The sequence below is a fragment of the Cariama cristata genome, unplaced genomic scaffold (assembly GCF_000690535.1).
Source record: "Cariama cristata isolate BGI_N322 unplaced genomic scaffold, ASM69053v1 scaffold9240, whole genome shotgun sequence".
NCBI lineage: Eukaryota > Metazoa > Chordata > Aves > Cariamiformes > Cariamidae > Cariama > Cariama cristata.
In genome coordinates this window covers 87,414-104,428 of record NW_009596428.1, presented here as the reverse complement: position 1 = coordinate 104,428, position 17,015 = coordinate 87,414, and the positions used below count along the sequence as shown (strand labels likewise).

General features: G+C 39.7%; 1 protein-coding gene across 1 annotated transcript in view; it reads right to left on the bottom strand.

Annotated features, from left to right (window-relative positions):
• The window catches only part of SORCS1 (sortilin-related VPS10 domain containing receptor 1), a gene marked incomplete at its 5' end in the record, with an annotated part of 101,817 nt that overhangs the window by 4,217 nt on the left and 80,585 nt on the right, over window positions 1–17,015 (bottom strand). The window contains 2 exons of the mRNA XM_009706024.1: window positions 4,173–4,272; window positions 13,907–14,038. Of these exons, the coding sequence (XP_009704326.1) occupies window positions 4,173–4,272; window positions 13,907–14,038 (232 nt within the window). The remainder of the gene's footprint in view (window positions 1–4,172; window positions 4,273–13,906; window positions 14,039–17,015) is intronic.

The window sequence follows — 17,015 nt, the reverse complement described above, 5'->3', positions numbered from 1 at the left end:
ATCCTGTCCCTACTCTTCTGAACATGTTCCACTCTCCTTCCCCTGCTGTCCTGCTCTCTATCCCACAAGCCTTCCATGCAAGACAGTGCATACGTTCAAGAAAGAAAAACCACACTAAAACCAACCCTAATCAAACAAAAAAAATCTCTGTGCTTCTCCTCAGTTTTGCTCACCACCTTTTCAAAGGCCAAAATCAGGCCACACAAAACAGCTAGAAGCATGGCTTTCCCACAAACAAAAAGTAAATTGTATTAAATAGTTTCCATCATTCATATACACAAACACATACAGAAAGGCATCTAGCATCCAAAAACAGACACACAGTGGTCTCAGTTGTCCATGCAGACACTAATAAAACTTACTGTAGACAGACCTGCAGCTGTAGCTGTGCCATTACACAGAGCTAATGCACGCAGCAGATATATCCTCACTGACTGTCTCTATCTGGCATTACACACAGAACAAAGCATAGGTAGTGCCTTCCTCTGCAAGGCAGTAAAAGTTAACTTGAACTACTGGCATACACATCCTCTTTCTCTTGCCCCTCTTCACATTCACTGAACAGACCCATCCTAAACTAGAGTCAGAAGACACAAGAAAACACACACACGCAAGCATACTTACTCAGGCACACACATCACATGCACGCATGTTTTCAGCTGTCACATCCAGCCTGATAAAGCCCAAATTTACAGAGAAGTGAAAAAAATTCTCCTTCCCACATCAAGCAGGATATCCTCAGGAAGGTGAGGCACCAGGATCATAATAATCATCCATTATTATGAATTCCTCACACATCTCCACTCTGTCCCCTTTGCGTCTGTATTTCGTGGGTCTCTGCAGTTCTGTCGGATGACAAAGTGGCTCTCTGACTGATTCAGGCTCAGCATCACTCAATGTTCTTGTTATAATGCTGTGCTGAGAGTCTGGTAATAAACAGCTATTTAACTGCTTTGTGAGGAATATCAGCATATTTTCCTCTGCCTTAGAGTTAAGGTTGTTGTCTGTTGGGTTGGGGGCATTGTTTTGTTGTTTTTTTTTCATTAGAAGGAATTAACATGATGAATGGATTGCAACCTGTTGTCCATAATTGCCATAAATTAATCCTTCCTTCAGCGTATTTTGAGCAAAGAAGATGGAAGTGTGAAATGTGCTAAGGCCAATGCCTGTCATTCTTCTGTGCTCCAGGGAATGCACATGCTCACATAAAACACACACACAGGGGCTCATTTTTACAGGTTCTGCTTGAATATCCACACCAAGCTAGTTTAGATACCTACACTTTTGTTGCCTGCTGCTCTTCTGCAGCAGAAAGTGCTGCTGTGCACGACCAGACACACACAGAGGGAGGAACATACATGTGCACTGATGCATGGGAATATAAACGTAGGTACATGTATACATACATGTGCACTTACAAAAACACATGCTGAGCTTTGTGGTTCAGTAAACTACAGCCCATAGTTGCCCAGAGTCCAACACAAAGTCACAGTGAAAAGCCTGGGAAAGAAGGGATACCACAGACCAGAGCAGCACCTCTAGGCCATGTGCATCCCCCTGGATTGTGTTTTCTAGGGACTGCTTCTGGTGCTGGCTTGTGTTCCAGGTTTCCCTGCTTTATTTTATTTAATTTTTTACAAAAGTTTGGATTTCAAAAGGACAATTCTTCTTCTTCCTTGACAACCAAAACAATAGTTTTCAGCAGCAAAGTAAATCTCTCTTTTGGCATTTTGTCAGCTTCTAAACTATTCCCAAGTTTTGATGTCATGAAATTGGGCCTTGTATTTAGACAGGGAACTAAGTCATGACCTCTGCAGCTTGATAAGGAGCCATATTCCCTCAAAGACCTCACAGTGACTGCTCTCTGGACTTTTTAATATCTAGTTTGGCAGTCCAGGCTCATTTTGCATTCTTACTGAATCATATTTCTGCAAGAGAAAATCCTGTAGTGTTCCTATAGGACATTGTGAAGCCAGCTAAAGCAATCACTCACATCTCACCAGCAGCTTAGGAGAGAAGTACAAGGCCTACCTTGCAGGACAAATGAACGTTTGCATCTATTATGGGCAGAAAGTACTCATTCCTGGTGTGTGTGCAAATACAAATAAAAATGTGCGTTTTCAGCGAGCACAAAGATGATGCATTTACACAGCATGTGTGAGCCAAGCACTTTCTACTTCAGCCTGAGCTAGCAAGAAACAGGTCAGGACATGCCTGGAGGCCATAGTGTTAGCATGGCAGTATGCCACACTGATAGACCCTGCCTTTTGGTTCATTCAGCACAGAAAAGTGCTACAGTACCTCCACTAACTATCTGGCTTTGGGACTGGAGCTATCCAGCCTTCAGCCAGCTCTGAGCATGGATGGAGCCGCTGAGGACCCTGTGCACTCCCTCATGCAGAAATGCCAAGAATCCCTCTCCAAGAAGCCGCAGGAGGCTCCTACATACAGCACAAAACCTGGATCTAGATTCGTCTTGTATTAAAGGCAGTACTAGATGTGTGATTTTAGGTGTCATCTGTTTCCACTACATGAAATCAGGAATGTCCCTTCAGTAGCAAGAGGTAAAGATGAGTCTTTCCCAGGAATATCTAATGTGATTCTTTCAAACTATAATTTTTTTAGAAAAGGCCTACAGGATATTCAGGGCCAGCATAGCCATGTCTGTTCATTTGGGATTTGATCTTGACTTTAATGAACACTGACCAAAATGGAAAATAGTCATGTGCACTGGCAGAGTAAATGCCCAGGAACAAATTTTAAAAATGATGAGCAATTGCAGGTAACTCCACATTTGAAGCTAACATTAAGATGCTTTCAGATATGTTTCTTTTAAGAGATAGGGACTGAGCATTTTCTGAAAGTACATATAGTATTACTGGTCATCATTGAAAATTCAGGCCAAGGATTGCTTCTCTGACAACTATTATGTAAAATGTGTAAGAATTTAAATCTTAAATGTAAAGTAATGCAATTCTTCTATATCATGTCTATTACTTTACTTTTTTTACAGTCTGCAGGAGAAAAAAGAAATCAAACAAACTGACTTCTCAAGCTGTTGTGTTTTTTTTTTTTCTTTAGGGATTACTTAGCTGTGCTGCATCTCTGCTTTTTCATGCTTTTGGTTCTAACATAGCTAAAAGTAAGCATCTGATCATCTGTTCCACAGCCAATGGAAAGCAGAAACACACAGTAACATTCCCAGGGCAGATATTAGCAAGTTCCTCTTAGGAAAAACAAAATATTGCAAACACCAAGGTTTTCTTCCGGGGGGATTTAAATGCAGTCACGTTACACCCTTTCTTAACAATCTCTTTTTCCTTCCCTTTATGAACAAGGCAGCACGCAGACTGATACCAGCTTGGGCAGAACTGTTCATACCATAAAAAGCTTTTTGGAGAGCAGTTTGCTGGTACAAGTGAACTGAGGCTTTTAGTTTGCAAGTTAGCAAAAGAAGCTGATACCAGTTGATCAGAATTATGAGCAGTTCCCGGAGAAAAAGAATTCCTGAGAACCCTGAGCACAGATTTGCTCATCCCATCTCTTATAGTAGCTAAATAGGGCCTGTGCTGTGAAATGAGGGTTTAGCATACAGAATAGAGAGAGACACATCTAATCAAATACCAGGACTCTGGAGATGGCTCCTTTTGAGGTAGGATTAAAGTCCAAACTGCCTAATCTTATGTTTGTGCACATGTAAATTGATACTAGTCTTTCAGACCTCTGAACAACTTCTGAACTGTGCTTAGTTGCTTTGAATGACTCCAGAATATCTGAATATATCCAAGGCTAGCTGGTAACCTTTGCACTGTGTGATCCAGGCTGAATATGCCATGATGCTGCTCAGCTGTTGAATATTTCAGAGACAGCCAAGAAGTACATATTTCTACTGCTACTTATACTGCATTTCCAACAACAGCAGCAAATTCTTGCAGATAAGGAGACAAAACAATTAGTTGCAAATGCAAAAGCCAACATATCTTTTGGCATGATAAAGAAAGGGGAGGTGGACCAGGCATTTTACTGTCTGCCCATACACTGAGATGTTATTGTGACATAAAAATAAGAAATGTTTAAAATACAGCTGATAGCACACTACTACCAGCAAGGAATACATTGCTTGCTGTGCTACAGAGCAACAGAGAGGATGTACACAGAAAGAGGATACTGACCTGCTGTTAAATGGGCAGCATGGACAAGGATTCGAACTCCTGGCTTCAACTCAAAATGGACCAGGTTTTGGTTCAGTTTCTGGATCAGTGTTTCTGAAATCTGAAAAAAAGGAGAAGATAAGAAATGCATTTTTCTCTTAATCATTGGTTTAGATTGCCAGTAGGTGGGTAGGAAATGGAGCTGCATGCAAAGAAAAGATTTTGCAGAGGCACCAGAATCTCTGAGCACAATTTTCTATCACCTTACAAAGAAGGAGTTTGTGAAAGTTGAACACATTCGCCAGTACTATGTTGAGAGTGGTTTGTGTATGGTTAGCAATGACTGATAGGAACAAGTTGCCCTGTCACACCTATGTAGGAGTGGCCCAGCAGCAAAAGGGGATTGAGCCCCAATTGAACATTACACCACATGTTCAAGTGTCTGCAGGATCAACCAGCAACAGCACATCAGTGAACTCCGTTTACTATTCAAGCAAAGACAAGCATTTTGATTGTTAACACTCATTTGCTCACAACAAATAACTTTTTGCTCATTCTGTGGCCAGCTCCGTGATCTTAGAGCACGTTCATAACATGCAATACACCTGAATCAAAATGTTTAAGTCCTTACCCCAGCTTGCACTTAAATTTCAAGTCCTAAAACCAAATTTAATTTCATCCAGCTCTGAGTTGCAAGCCACCTGCTCCCTAATGCTTAAGGATGTACCAGAACCAGCTCAAATCTGAAAGTGTTTACTGACTACAGCGTGGCTTAAACAAAATGCATGTTCCATCTATTCTTATGGGTTACACACAGAAAGAAGATGCTTTTATGTTCTCTCTTTCATGGGAGAGACATTCCACAGAATTTCTAGATTATCTTGCCGTAACTCTGATGACAACAATAGAGCTCTAGCAGAAATGAAGCAGGTTATTCCTCCTTAAAGGACACAACAGAAAAGATAAGCATTTGCCAAGATCCCATGACATCTGTATTTGTACAGTGAAGAAGCCAAGCTTTGGTCCAATCTGTAGGTAAACATTCCTTTTTTAAAGTCAGTTTGTCACAATATGCACAGAGCCACTTTCTCCATATCACTCTTAAATACATCCAAGAAGTTCCAGGTGTGTTGCCATTAAAAGCAAAAAATCAGATAGATTAATCAAGGAATGGAAGCCTATAGACATGGTGTTGATAGTTTGTTGTGTGTTCATTGTACGTTCATTTGCTAGATGGTTCATGTATTTCATATTTTCTTACGGCAGCGAGCAATTTTCCAATTGAACATAGCCACTGTTCTGCATGTGGGTTTATTAGGGAGAGGTGGTTGGAAAACTGCAAAAAACCACCCCCACCCCATAACCCTTAATATGCTGTTGTTGAGAATGTTGTGCTTTTATAGGCATACCAAGACCAAGAAGAATGGTATTCTAGTGCTCACCACTTAATTTAATTTGTTTTAAATAAATCCTTATTCATTCTTGAAGATTAATGAAAAAATGTCAGAAAAAAGAACATTCTAATAATTTTTACACCATCTTTTTCATGTTCTTCATTTCTGTCTGGTTGAGTTATTTCAGTAAACGCTACCCAGATATGATTAGATGTTCCTTGAGCTATCATTCATCACAGTATGAGATTTATCTGCCTCTTTTATTTTTTTAACATTCTTAATGGTTCTTTCAATACTCTTGGCTTATACACTTCATTTCTGGCTGCTGATCACTTGAATAGGTGCCTTTGCTCCAATATCAATTGGTAATAATTCTTACAGGCATTTTATTTATATTTTTTAATATAACTCTTCAAAGTTTACAATTTTTTTATGAGTGCCAGAATGAGCAGTAAATGTATTGCTTCCAATAGCAAGAAAAAATACCACCTGCTTACAAAGAACCATCTGCTGAGCTCATAGCAGCAGGGATGGTGACACAAAGATGTGCAGTACATGAAGAAAGCCTGGGAAGCAAATTATATCCCTCTTTAAGAATTTGAGCATATTAATAACCAAGATTGACGACTATAAAGAGTGCTTCATCTCTAAAACTGGAGCAACATATGCAGATCAATATGCTGTAAACCAGGTACATTAACGGCTCAGGGAAATAATGGGAAAAATATCATCCTGGCCATTTCCAGTCCCAAACATGACCTAACAACTCTCCTTCATACCCCTGCAGAAATTATCTTCCTTTGTGCTCTGAGATCCTGACGCTGCTGGGGCAGCTGAGCCTCTGAAAAAAAGCAAGCACAAAACAGTAATCTGAAGAAAAGAGCCAACCACATTGTGTCATTCCTCTTCATCACATAGCTGAACAAAATGGTCAGGGAAATAGTAGAGGTAAAAACCATACATGATGCCTTCTATACAAAAAGAGGCTTAATATGATGATAAACTGAGAATACAGCTAGCAAATGTTGCTATGTAATATTGGAGAGTGGTTTCATCAAGGATTTGGGCAAGAAACAGAAGACTAGGAGAATCTTGAGAAAGTCAGCATGAGGAGGGACCAGAGACTTTCTTGGGCACTAGTGACATGAAAGAACATAGATCTCACCTGGCCTGCCTGAGGACTCCTGCGGCGCAGAGTGAAGAGGGTAAAACAACAGCACCGTCAGGGACATTACAGTTGAGAGGGGTTGTGGCAGCCTCCCAGAAGGCAAGTCAAGTGTGTGAGAAAAAGCTCAACCAATATTCTTGTCTGGTGAGCTGATGAAAAGGAATAATAGGAAGGGGAGAGGCAGTAAGAGTGAAGTAAGTAAGAAAAAGGAAGAAAGGCAGATAGAAGCAGACACAACTAAAGTTTATTTTTACTGTATTGCATTGTTATCTGATCATGAATGAGGACCTCATTGTACTACATCCTGTACAAATGCAACTCAGAATAAAATGATTCCTCCTGAAACCAGCAGTATCTCATCAGAAGCTTGAAATAACTACCACTGTTCCAGGAATATATGCAAAGTGTCAAAACAGGCAGCAACTGTTCATGCTGCTTAGAGTATACAGCATGTTTCCTTGGCTCAATTAATTACATGCTCCCCCAGTGGCTTTTTGGGTGCAGCTTTTTTGCCTGGGTCTTTATGGAATCTGAACAAGTAACAAAATGAATAACAGCCTGAGACCTTCAAAAGCGCCAGAAGTTCTTGTGAGAATCAGACACCTGCCTTCTTCAGGCAGCTCTGGAGATTCCTGGCACACACTTCTGAGGGAAGAACAGATGCATTCAGGCATGTTTGCTTGCTTGGTACAATATTTTCATTTCTCTTTACGTGGAAAGTCAGATTCTCTTCGAAATACACATATAGACAGTATACAAAGAGAGAGAAAAATACATTTTTGTACTTCTAAAAATTACCTGAAATAGAAACCGTACACCATGGTTTACAAACGTCAGTATTTGAGGTCAATGAGCAAGTTACACACAGGTAAAGCACCAAATTCACATTAGGATTGGACACTGCTCTCCAAAGTTGGACGTGATGATGTTTCACATGGTCCCAAGGGGATCTGTGAACCGCAGATCACCCAGGACACTCACTTTAAGACTGGAGAAGTGGCTCTTCTGTCTTTCTTATTCTGCCAAGTCTATTCCTAGCTCAGTCATCAGACTTTAACCTAGGAGTGGTTCTGACTCATATAATTTGTTTAAAACATTAATAAAGTGAATCACACAAAGGCTGATCTCAGTCACTGAAGTAATGAAAAGGTTTCAATGGGGAACATTTTGTGCCTTGTGCCTCCCTTTATTTATTTCTGCATTCAAAGTGGTACCAGGGATGCATTTTTGTTTAAAAAGCAGATAAGGAAACATCAAAGTACTTTGACCTGTTTCAAAAATAGCTATGCAACTCCAACTGAACAGCTAGACATTCAGCTGGAGAACAGGTTGGCCTCAGGCCTGTCCCTGTTCCTCTTTCACTCCTGGAGATGCAACTAACTCAGCTGAAGACAAAACTTCTTAGAATAGCAGTCTCCTAAATGATAGTCTTCAGGAGTCTCCCTTGTGAAAATAATTAGCTTTCAGAATTAGTTTTGGTCCTTAACTGAGCCTCATTGACTTTATCTGCTTCATTTGCAGAATTAAGCATGATGTGCAAAAATAATTCAGTAATAGAAACCATTCTTCATGTATCATTTTTCATCAAAGAACACATAATGAATAATAATAACAGATAATTTGTAAAGGAAAAAAAGAGATTCCAATTTAAAAATGGAACAAAACAAAAATTAATTTGGCTTCTATTAGCATTTTGGCAGAATTAGGAGTGTGAAAGAATCATGTGCACCAAGAAACAGAATTATTACTCAGAAGGGCATTTTCCCATACCTTCATTGAATTTTGAAACCTCTGGTGTAAATTGGTTTAGACTAATTGAATGTGATTCCACTGTGCCAGTACGTACTAGCTAAGAATCTAGATAATTTTATAGATACTGTGTAAGGATCTCAACTAATGAGTGCTACACTTCAATTCATTGAGTAAATCAATAAACTGCTAAGGGAAAAACTATGTGCATTGATTGGTAGGAAGCAACTTGAACCAGCATTACAAAACTGAATCAGGAGCCAGGGCAAATGTGGATTACTTTAAACTGTGCCACTCGCCCTGTATAACCTTGGTTACTCTAAAGCTTGCTTGTCTTAGCACTGAAAGGAGCATAATCACTGACTTAACAGGGTCCAACAGGAATTCTTGAGATCTTTTAATGAAAGATGCTAAATTCAAGCTGCCACTAGTATCCAGAGATATCATGAAAGCACAAGGCAGAGGACATTCCTGTGGTTACTCTGGGACAAGAACTGACCAGAAGATACAAACCCAGAGAGAACCTGGACATAAAAGCCAGGATCCACTTTAGATGAACAACGGTGACCAGAAAGAGTCCTGAGAATCAAGGACTGCTTTGCGTACTGAGCAAACGATGAGAAGGCAAGAGGGCTAATAGTCACATAGCAGGAGTTAAAGATATTAAGACCAGATAAATAGAGAGCCTCTTCTATAGCACACAAGCAGCTGATTAAGAACAGCTGGCTAAGGGAAAAAACCCTTGATACAAAGTCTTCTGGTTCATATTATTACATTCTCTCCCCACTTGCCTTTACTTCTTACTGGTCCAACCCTCTCTAAGCACCCAGTGGAAGACTTGGAGAATGCCACTCTCCAAAGTGTTAATTTTTCCAGAGGTATTTAAAATCTCCTCAGTTTATCACTGCCCATTTGATATTCAGTCATCCATGTCATTTCCCATCTCTTTGGCTGGATAAAGATACTGGCCACAGCTGCAACATGTTGAGCACACTTGGCTACTAACCAGCTGGTGTTGCCATTTGCCAAAGGCTCCATCATGCTTGCTATATTGCTGATAGTTCTTTTCAGAGAAAAGATTAATGGCCTCAAATGCCATTAACTAGTTGCTCCTACATCTATTTTACTTTCTGGTTTTACGGTTATTTTGAATAGGCCAGGTAGAAGCATGCAAATGGACAACTAAAGGGAAACACATGAAAACACTGAAACCTTTACTTGATATGAAAACATCACTTGTTTTCATATCTCATGTATCTTCTGCTTACACCTCATTTGACTAATAGCAGACACATCTGCTATGTTTGACAAACTCCACTAGTAAATAATGTGGAGAGAAGATAATTTGTGAAATGCATAAATAAAAAGATAACCATTCAGAATCTTCTTATTGAGTAAAATCATATGCTGATATAAATTGAGTAACTGTATCTGTGTATCACTGCCCTCTGCTGAATTGTATCTTCCTACCACACATTCATTTCGAATTGGATCAGTGCTAAAAATTATTCAAAAATTACTTGAAATGCTACTAATTAAAGGTCAGCCCTTCACTGAAGAGAAATAATTCAGTGCTTTTGAAGTGTCAGATCCGAATTCTGTAGTCATCACATTCACCAAGCCTGTCCATGAAGATGGTGTAGCAACTCCATGCCAGCCCAAGTGGCCAATGGCAATTCTGGGTGGCTTTTTTTGCAAGATTTGGGATACTTTAGTGGTGTTGCAGTGACAACATGAAATCAGAACAACGTTTCACAACTGCCAATTATTTCTCTGTTTTCAAGCAGGTTGGTAGTCTGTCCTCCATTATTGTGAAATAAAGCAAGAGAACCAAGTGATCCAATTAAAAAAAAACAAAAGCAAAGTCACAACATTCTGGTCATAAATACAAGATTTTGTGAATATGCAAAATGTTTTTGGATTCTGCAGGATGAAAAGGTCTTTTGATTTTTATGAAGCTGTGAAGAATAAGTTTACACTGAGTACAGAAAATGGAGTGGATCAAACAATCTGAGGTCTTCAGAAATTCTATACTTATGTATTAGATGCAATTTTCCCATGTTGCACATTGAGAAAACTGTTACTGTACCCAACAATTCATGGCTTACTGTGTTTAGAATTATAAAATATGAGTAGCACAGGGTAGTATCATAGACTTTGACAAATAGAAAACTAAGACCTAGATTTCCAAGAGACAGTGGATTTCTGGCTGCCTCTGAAATCAATGGGAATTATGTACCTAGAGACTACAGAGTGGCTGGACAGAGAGACCCAAAGGTATGCTTAAAAAGCCAAATAAATATGTACCAGATAAAAACAGATCAGCTTCATCTGCCTCAAGGGGAAACAGCAAGAAAGTAAGCCCCCCATGATCATTAGGTGTGTATCAGATTTACTGGTAAATGCAAAAGTCTGAAATGACATATACTCTTCATTGTTACCCATGGCAGAATAACGGCCTAGCTCAGGTGATGAAACACAGCTCGGTTAAGCAAGTTGCCCAAAAACCTCACAGGTGCTCTGTGAAAGACATGGCCTGCAGCAACTTCAGGAGTTTCATTTAGGGAGATGTAGTGTGAATCCCCTCTTCAGCTACTGTTTCTATCACTTTTCCCTTCCTCCCACTCCATCAGCTGTCCTTAGCCGTGATTGTTCTACCTAACAAAAGTTAGCATGCACCACCCACATGATTTACATGGTTTCTCCCTTTCAAACCCAGGTTGGATGAGCCGAACATCAGGACCACAGAGTGTCCCTTGCTTCTGTTCTGGTACCTGCCATGTGAATATGGTGGATTCAGGGCTGTATCACTACGTCCATGTCATATGACTGCAAGTATACATGCCGACTTTAGGAGGCTCTAATAGCAAGGGAAGAGAAGGAGGGGGCTATAGCCCACTTCATTCTCCTGGTGAATCTGTGCCTACAGAGTGCATGGTGGGTTTCGTGCCCTTCTGTGGTATTTCACTCAGTTTCACCAACTTTTGATTTTGAGAACAAGTTAGGTTTTCCTCCCTTGAGTACTGAAACAAGGGCTTTTGCAGAATAGAACCATCAATTTATGTAACTCCTTTCCACCTGATCTATTCTGACTGCAAGTTTTCCAGGGACAGGAACTCTTTGTCACTGTGTCTCTGGACAGGCTCACCATGAGTCTCAGGTTCGGAGAGTAGCTTCCACATGTGATATGACACCATGAAAAGAGGAATCTATATAATTAAGTGCTTCCTTAAGAAACCTTATTCCATTGCAGTGTTTGTGCAAACTATTTCAATTTTTGTTCCTGTATACTTTGAAGTTTCTCTTCCAAATTAGAAAAAATCATCCAGAACTATAACTCCTTTGGGCGTGCACCTGCAAACACACAAACTCACATACATGCCTTTGAATAGCTTGTTGCTTGCTCATAAACACAAAGAAGAATTCTGTTCCTACCAGAAAAGAACACTATACATCATAAAGTATCTAAGAAGCAACTTAAGCTGTCATCAGCAAAAACATCTGCTCCCATTACTCATCCCAGTGACTTCAGGCACAGGGAGAAGCTGTTGAATGGGCTCTGGAACACTTTGGAAAAGGGACAGCGAAGGATCACAGGCCAAATGGATGACAAAACAGGAACAGTATCAGAATGCGCATCAGAGCTGAGAGCAGAAACACCTTTTGGGGCCCTCCTTAGGCAATTCCCACTGAAAACAATGCCATTTTCTACTGGAGTAACTAGGAAGGGGAATGCAGTACCCGCAGACTAATAAGAAAAACATTCTGATCATCCTGATGGGAGCAGGGAAGATACTTCTCCACAAGAAACAGCTGACTGCAAATGGCAAATAGGTTCTCTCTCTTCGAAGGCTACCACTTGGACCCTGCAGGATGCCAGAGAAGTTACTGCCATCCCACTGAAAATGACATTTCTTCTTGTCCATAAAATGGGTCATGAGAGCACTATCAGGGCTTCCTTTCTCCACAGCCACAGAGACTCCATTTTTACAGGAGGAAAAAGGAAAGGGACAAAGAGAGGGAGTAATGGGCAAAACACAATAAGCTGTTGAGTGTCGGAGGGGAGCTGGGTCAGATGTAAATTTGAAAGTTTATGGACTGGCTTTCTTGCCAATTCATGATGGAGGAAAGGACAAGGGGGATGAAGGAGAAAAGGGAGGAAAGGTTTTGCAGAGCAGTAAATCATTATCTTTTCTGTTTATTACATGGGTGGTGAAAATTGCAGAGGAGAGTCATTTGTCAAAAAAAGATGATGGCTAAGGATGCTGAGCAAGGGAAAACTTAAGAATATCTGTGACCTAGTGGTTTGAGGCCCACAGCTAAGTTAACAAGGCTGTAAGAGGCAATAACAAATCAGGCAGATGAAAAGGTTATTGGAAAAGAAGAATACAAGAAGAGGAAGATACTGTTGATACATGCACTGATGGGAAGACTTCACTCATTCACAAATTGAGGGGCAAATTCGAAGAGAAATGCTAAACCCCTTGTGCCATCCAGTAGAGTAGCAGGCATCCAGTGATGCTGAGGATTTCACCATAGCACTGATGCTGATATTTGTGAGCTGATGACACCCTCTACCCCAATGCTCATATAGCCCATACTAGCATGGGGTATGTCTGCTTGAGCCATGGACGTGTTGTATAGAGAGGCAGAGGTACAGTGGTGATTCACTCAGGGCTAGTTATCTTTGCCCCTGGAATCTGAGGTAATAAGCTGAGATATATTTCAGGATTTTTGCCCAGTACAGTGTTTTATCTTTTAGTCACAATCACACTAAGCCCACTTGGTAGGCAGGACCTTTTGGGTCTGCAGGGAGATATAGTCCTCCAGTTGTCATAACTTGCTTCAGCCTTGCACAGAGAACACAATCCATAGTGGTTGAACCCCACTGCCAGCACCAGGAAGAAGGCAGGCAAATAATCCAACCCCATCTTTGCGCCGTAAAGTAATGAAGTTCTGACCTGCCCAGGTCTACTACCCAGCTCCGTCCTCCAGTGCTTTCATAAACTTTGCCTCATAAACTTTCCTTTATGAGGCTACTCCAGCTCATTTTGGTAGTAATCATCCCCTAAATCCTTCCTGCTTTCTTCCTACTTTCATGAAGTAGAACAGAACTTCTTAGGGAGACAGATGACATCATACAAATTTATGCCAATTTAACATTACTGAGGGAACCCAAATGGGAGTCTCAACTGCTAAATACAGCTCCAAAGCCTGTTTCCAGTGTGTGGGAGAAAAAAAACCAAACAAACACACAAACACAAATCCACCAAAACCAACAAAAAAACCCCAAAGAGGATGTACAATGTACCATAGTAATTGTTTAGACCCCGAATCAGACGCGTTTGTGTCACAATTATTTGTTCTAAACTGTCTTAGAAAAGCCACATATACATAGACACAAATGCACAAACATACACTTCTCCAAGTAACGGACACAATACCTGCTCTAGGTCGGCTGCTGCTCTTTTATTTTCTCCTGTTGCATCTTGATATGGTAAAATGAAGAGTTCAGCAGATGTAGGCAGACCAGGGAGCACTGCGACCAGAATATGCTTGCTTGAAATACCTGTTGCCTGATACATAGACAAATAATGGACAGATAAACAGTGGAGATGGCACTGAATGCTGAGAGCTTCTCCGCTAAGGCATCACAGTACTTACACAAATGATGTAGGGTATATTTGGTACAACAGACAACAGGGATAATCTTGTTAAAATTAACTGCAGGCAAAAAGTCAGTGATTAGTAATTTCCTGATCTAAGCTATTTTACCATGTTCTCCAGTAAAATATGCAGAGTCCTAAGGCAACAGTGATAATCAGACATGCTAAAAGGAGCTCCTATATAACAGTTGCATATGGTATGATTTGCTTTGTATGAGTTTAGTTATTTTTAAGTTACCTGATTATCCCAAGTTAGTCCCTGAGGTTGTCCATTTAGTCAATGGTAAGAAGCCACATGTTAAAGGACAAGGTATGTGGGCAGAATTGCACTCTAGAGGTGTGACTAGCAAAACATCTTAAAAGCCTTGTGGAGACTCAGAGACAGAGAAGATGATCAATCAAGTTTGAATCCCCAAAGCCAAGCAAATTCTTATCGTTCACATCCTGGGTCAATCCCACAAGTTAATGAGCACCTTTTTTTTTTTTTTTTCTTTTCAGGTGTTAAAGATTGTATTAATTTGCAAATTTTTTTTTGTCTTGTTCGCTGAAAATCTTAAGCAACCAGTTAAAACTCAAATCTCTTTTCAACACAAATTAGCCAAAATTCAGAAAAAAAGTACCCCACAGACATCACTACCAGGATCATCTCTGGTCATGGGTTTCAGCTGCTGTTACCATGACATTACACAATGAGACTAGAGTTATTCTCCAGAAAAGGAGCTAGTTTATCCTTCAGGAAGTTTTATCAGCCAAAAGAAGGAGAAACATAGTTTGCTGAAGCTTCCTCCATTGCCTCTTTGCGTTGCGGATCATCCAGCAAATGCATTTAAAACGGAAAGTTTTGATTTAAACCTTAAGTTTCCAAGTGCTGAATTTAGTAGGTCACTTTTAAATGGAAATTTAAAAAGTGCCTTCAGATATAAGGACAGACCACAGCAGCTGGATGCAGCACAGAGATTCCCCTGCAGTCAGGACTTGCAGCCCTCTCAGACACTAATTAGACCTAAAACTCATGAATTCTTCTCCCTAGTAATTCAAGAGCAAAGACTTGGAGCAGCTGCTCATTGAAGGAAATGACAGATGGAGGACAAAGTGTTAGCAAAACTGATTACAAATCACCATTACCTGAGCAAATTCTGTGGCTATCCCACGTGTGACTGCTGACAATCCAGGGAATATCCCTGTGGAGCTATGAAAAGAGAACCCTTCCCCTCCACTGCACACCGAGGAAAAGCATGTAGTTTTGTTGCTGTCGGGATTTTTTAATGTGGATTTAGAAAAAAAACTATAACAATATAAAGGTCTCATATATTCTTTCCAAGTATTCTGTGAAGCCAGGGCTTGCATTATTTGTGCTTGCCTAACAGGTTGTCCTAAGATGTCCAGAAAAAGACACAGTATTACCAGCTAATGGAAAGTCTTTATTTACAGAGACTGGGAATGATTTTTTTTGTCTGGAAGCTTTTGGATGATCTACTCAGTTCGTTCTTGTCTTCTTCATCAAAAGTGGGAGACAGGACTCAGAAAATCAATGACACCAGCAAATAATTATGATCATAATACAAAATAGGATATTTTGAGATAATATGAAATTATCCCTACTTAGATCAGATTTTAGTAGAGAACTATAATATCTCATGCAGAATTTTTATCCAAGCCTATGATACTCTGTAATAAAAATGTAATACCTTAATAAAAGTTCATAAAAATTCTACAGCACAGCTATACTTTCCTATTGAATTATTTAGTTGTTCAAATCATTTTTATACAGTTTATTTAATTACTGTAGAAATCTATTGGTTTTATCTTTAATTTTTACAGGAACTTCTCACAAAGGCTTGTTTAAGGTGAATCATTTAGCTCTATAAAAAGGGATAATTAGCTATCTTTTTTTTTTTTTCACTCAAAAAAAGACTGTGTTTTCACTACTCTGCTTTTGGAATGTAGCCTTGATACTGTAGTTTTATAATTTTTTTTTATGGCTTGATTTTGTTTTATTGAGTTGTTTATATTCTGAAAATTCATCCTGAAGATAAAGGGATCCTTGAATACTAGATACAGACATAAATAAGTCAGAAGAACAAGCTCCAGGACAATGTTTGGGGTTTTTTTTCTTTTCCTTTCCCCCTCTCCTCCTGTCTTTTGAGGAAATTGAAGAAAAAAATCTCAAAGCAATCCAGACATGTTTGTGTGCACCTGATTAGTGCACTGTGTCTTTCCAGTCTTTTTGCACAGACGATGCCACAAATGAACATATAAGCTTGCTAATAACACCTACAAGCCTTGTATCCTTTCAAAATCTGAGTACTGTTATTTAAAAAAATGCAGAAACCCCGTTTCAAATAGTTCCTTTTACTATTTTTCCACTGAGCTGCGAAATCCCAGCTGTCTCTTCTAACTTCTCTCAGCCTCTTAGTTTGAAATCCAAATCTTCAGCCACACAAGAATATTTTTATGATGTTCTGTTCCACAGTTAAAGAAGGAACTTCAGAGCTTCTCTGTAGTGTTGACAGGAAAAACATCATCCAATCCTCATCCATGAACCTCATGCTATGTGAAAGACATAAAGCACTTACTGTGGTGCTCTTCTTTGTAGTAAAAATTGTTTTCCTTTTGGTCTCCTAAGTTTCCTACAGCATATTTTTAATTCCATTAGAATAGCACTATTTTACATTGCTGTATAACTATAGCAGTAAAAGAAGTAAGAATTGCTATGCAGCAGTAAAGACATTTGTACAGCTATAGGCAGGTATAAGTACTTTGTTTTCTATATGGTCTTTTCTCAGAAATATTCCACATAACCCACTGTCATTAAAAAGAACAAACTGAAGGCTACCTCTGAGCACCAGATTGTCATAGAATGGGACAATTTCAGCTGTCTAAAATT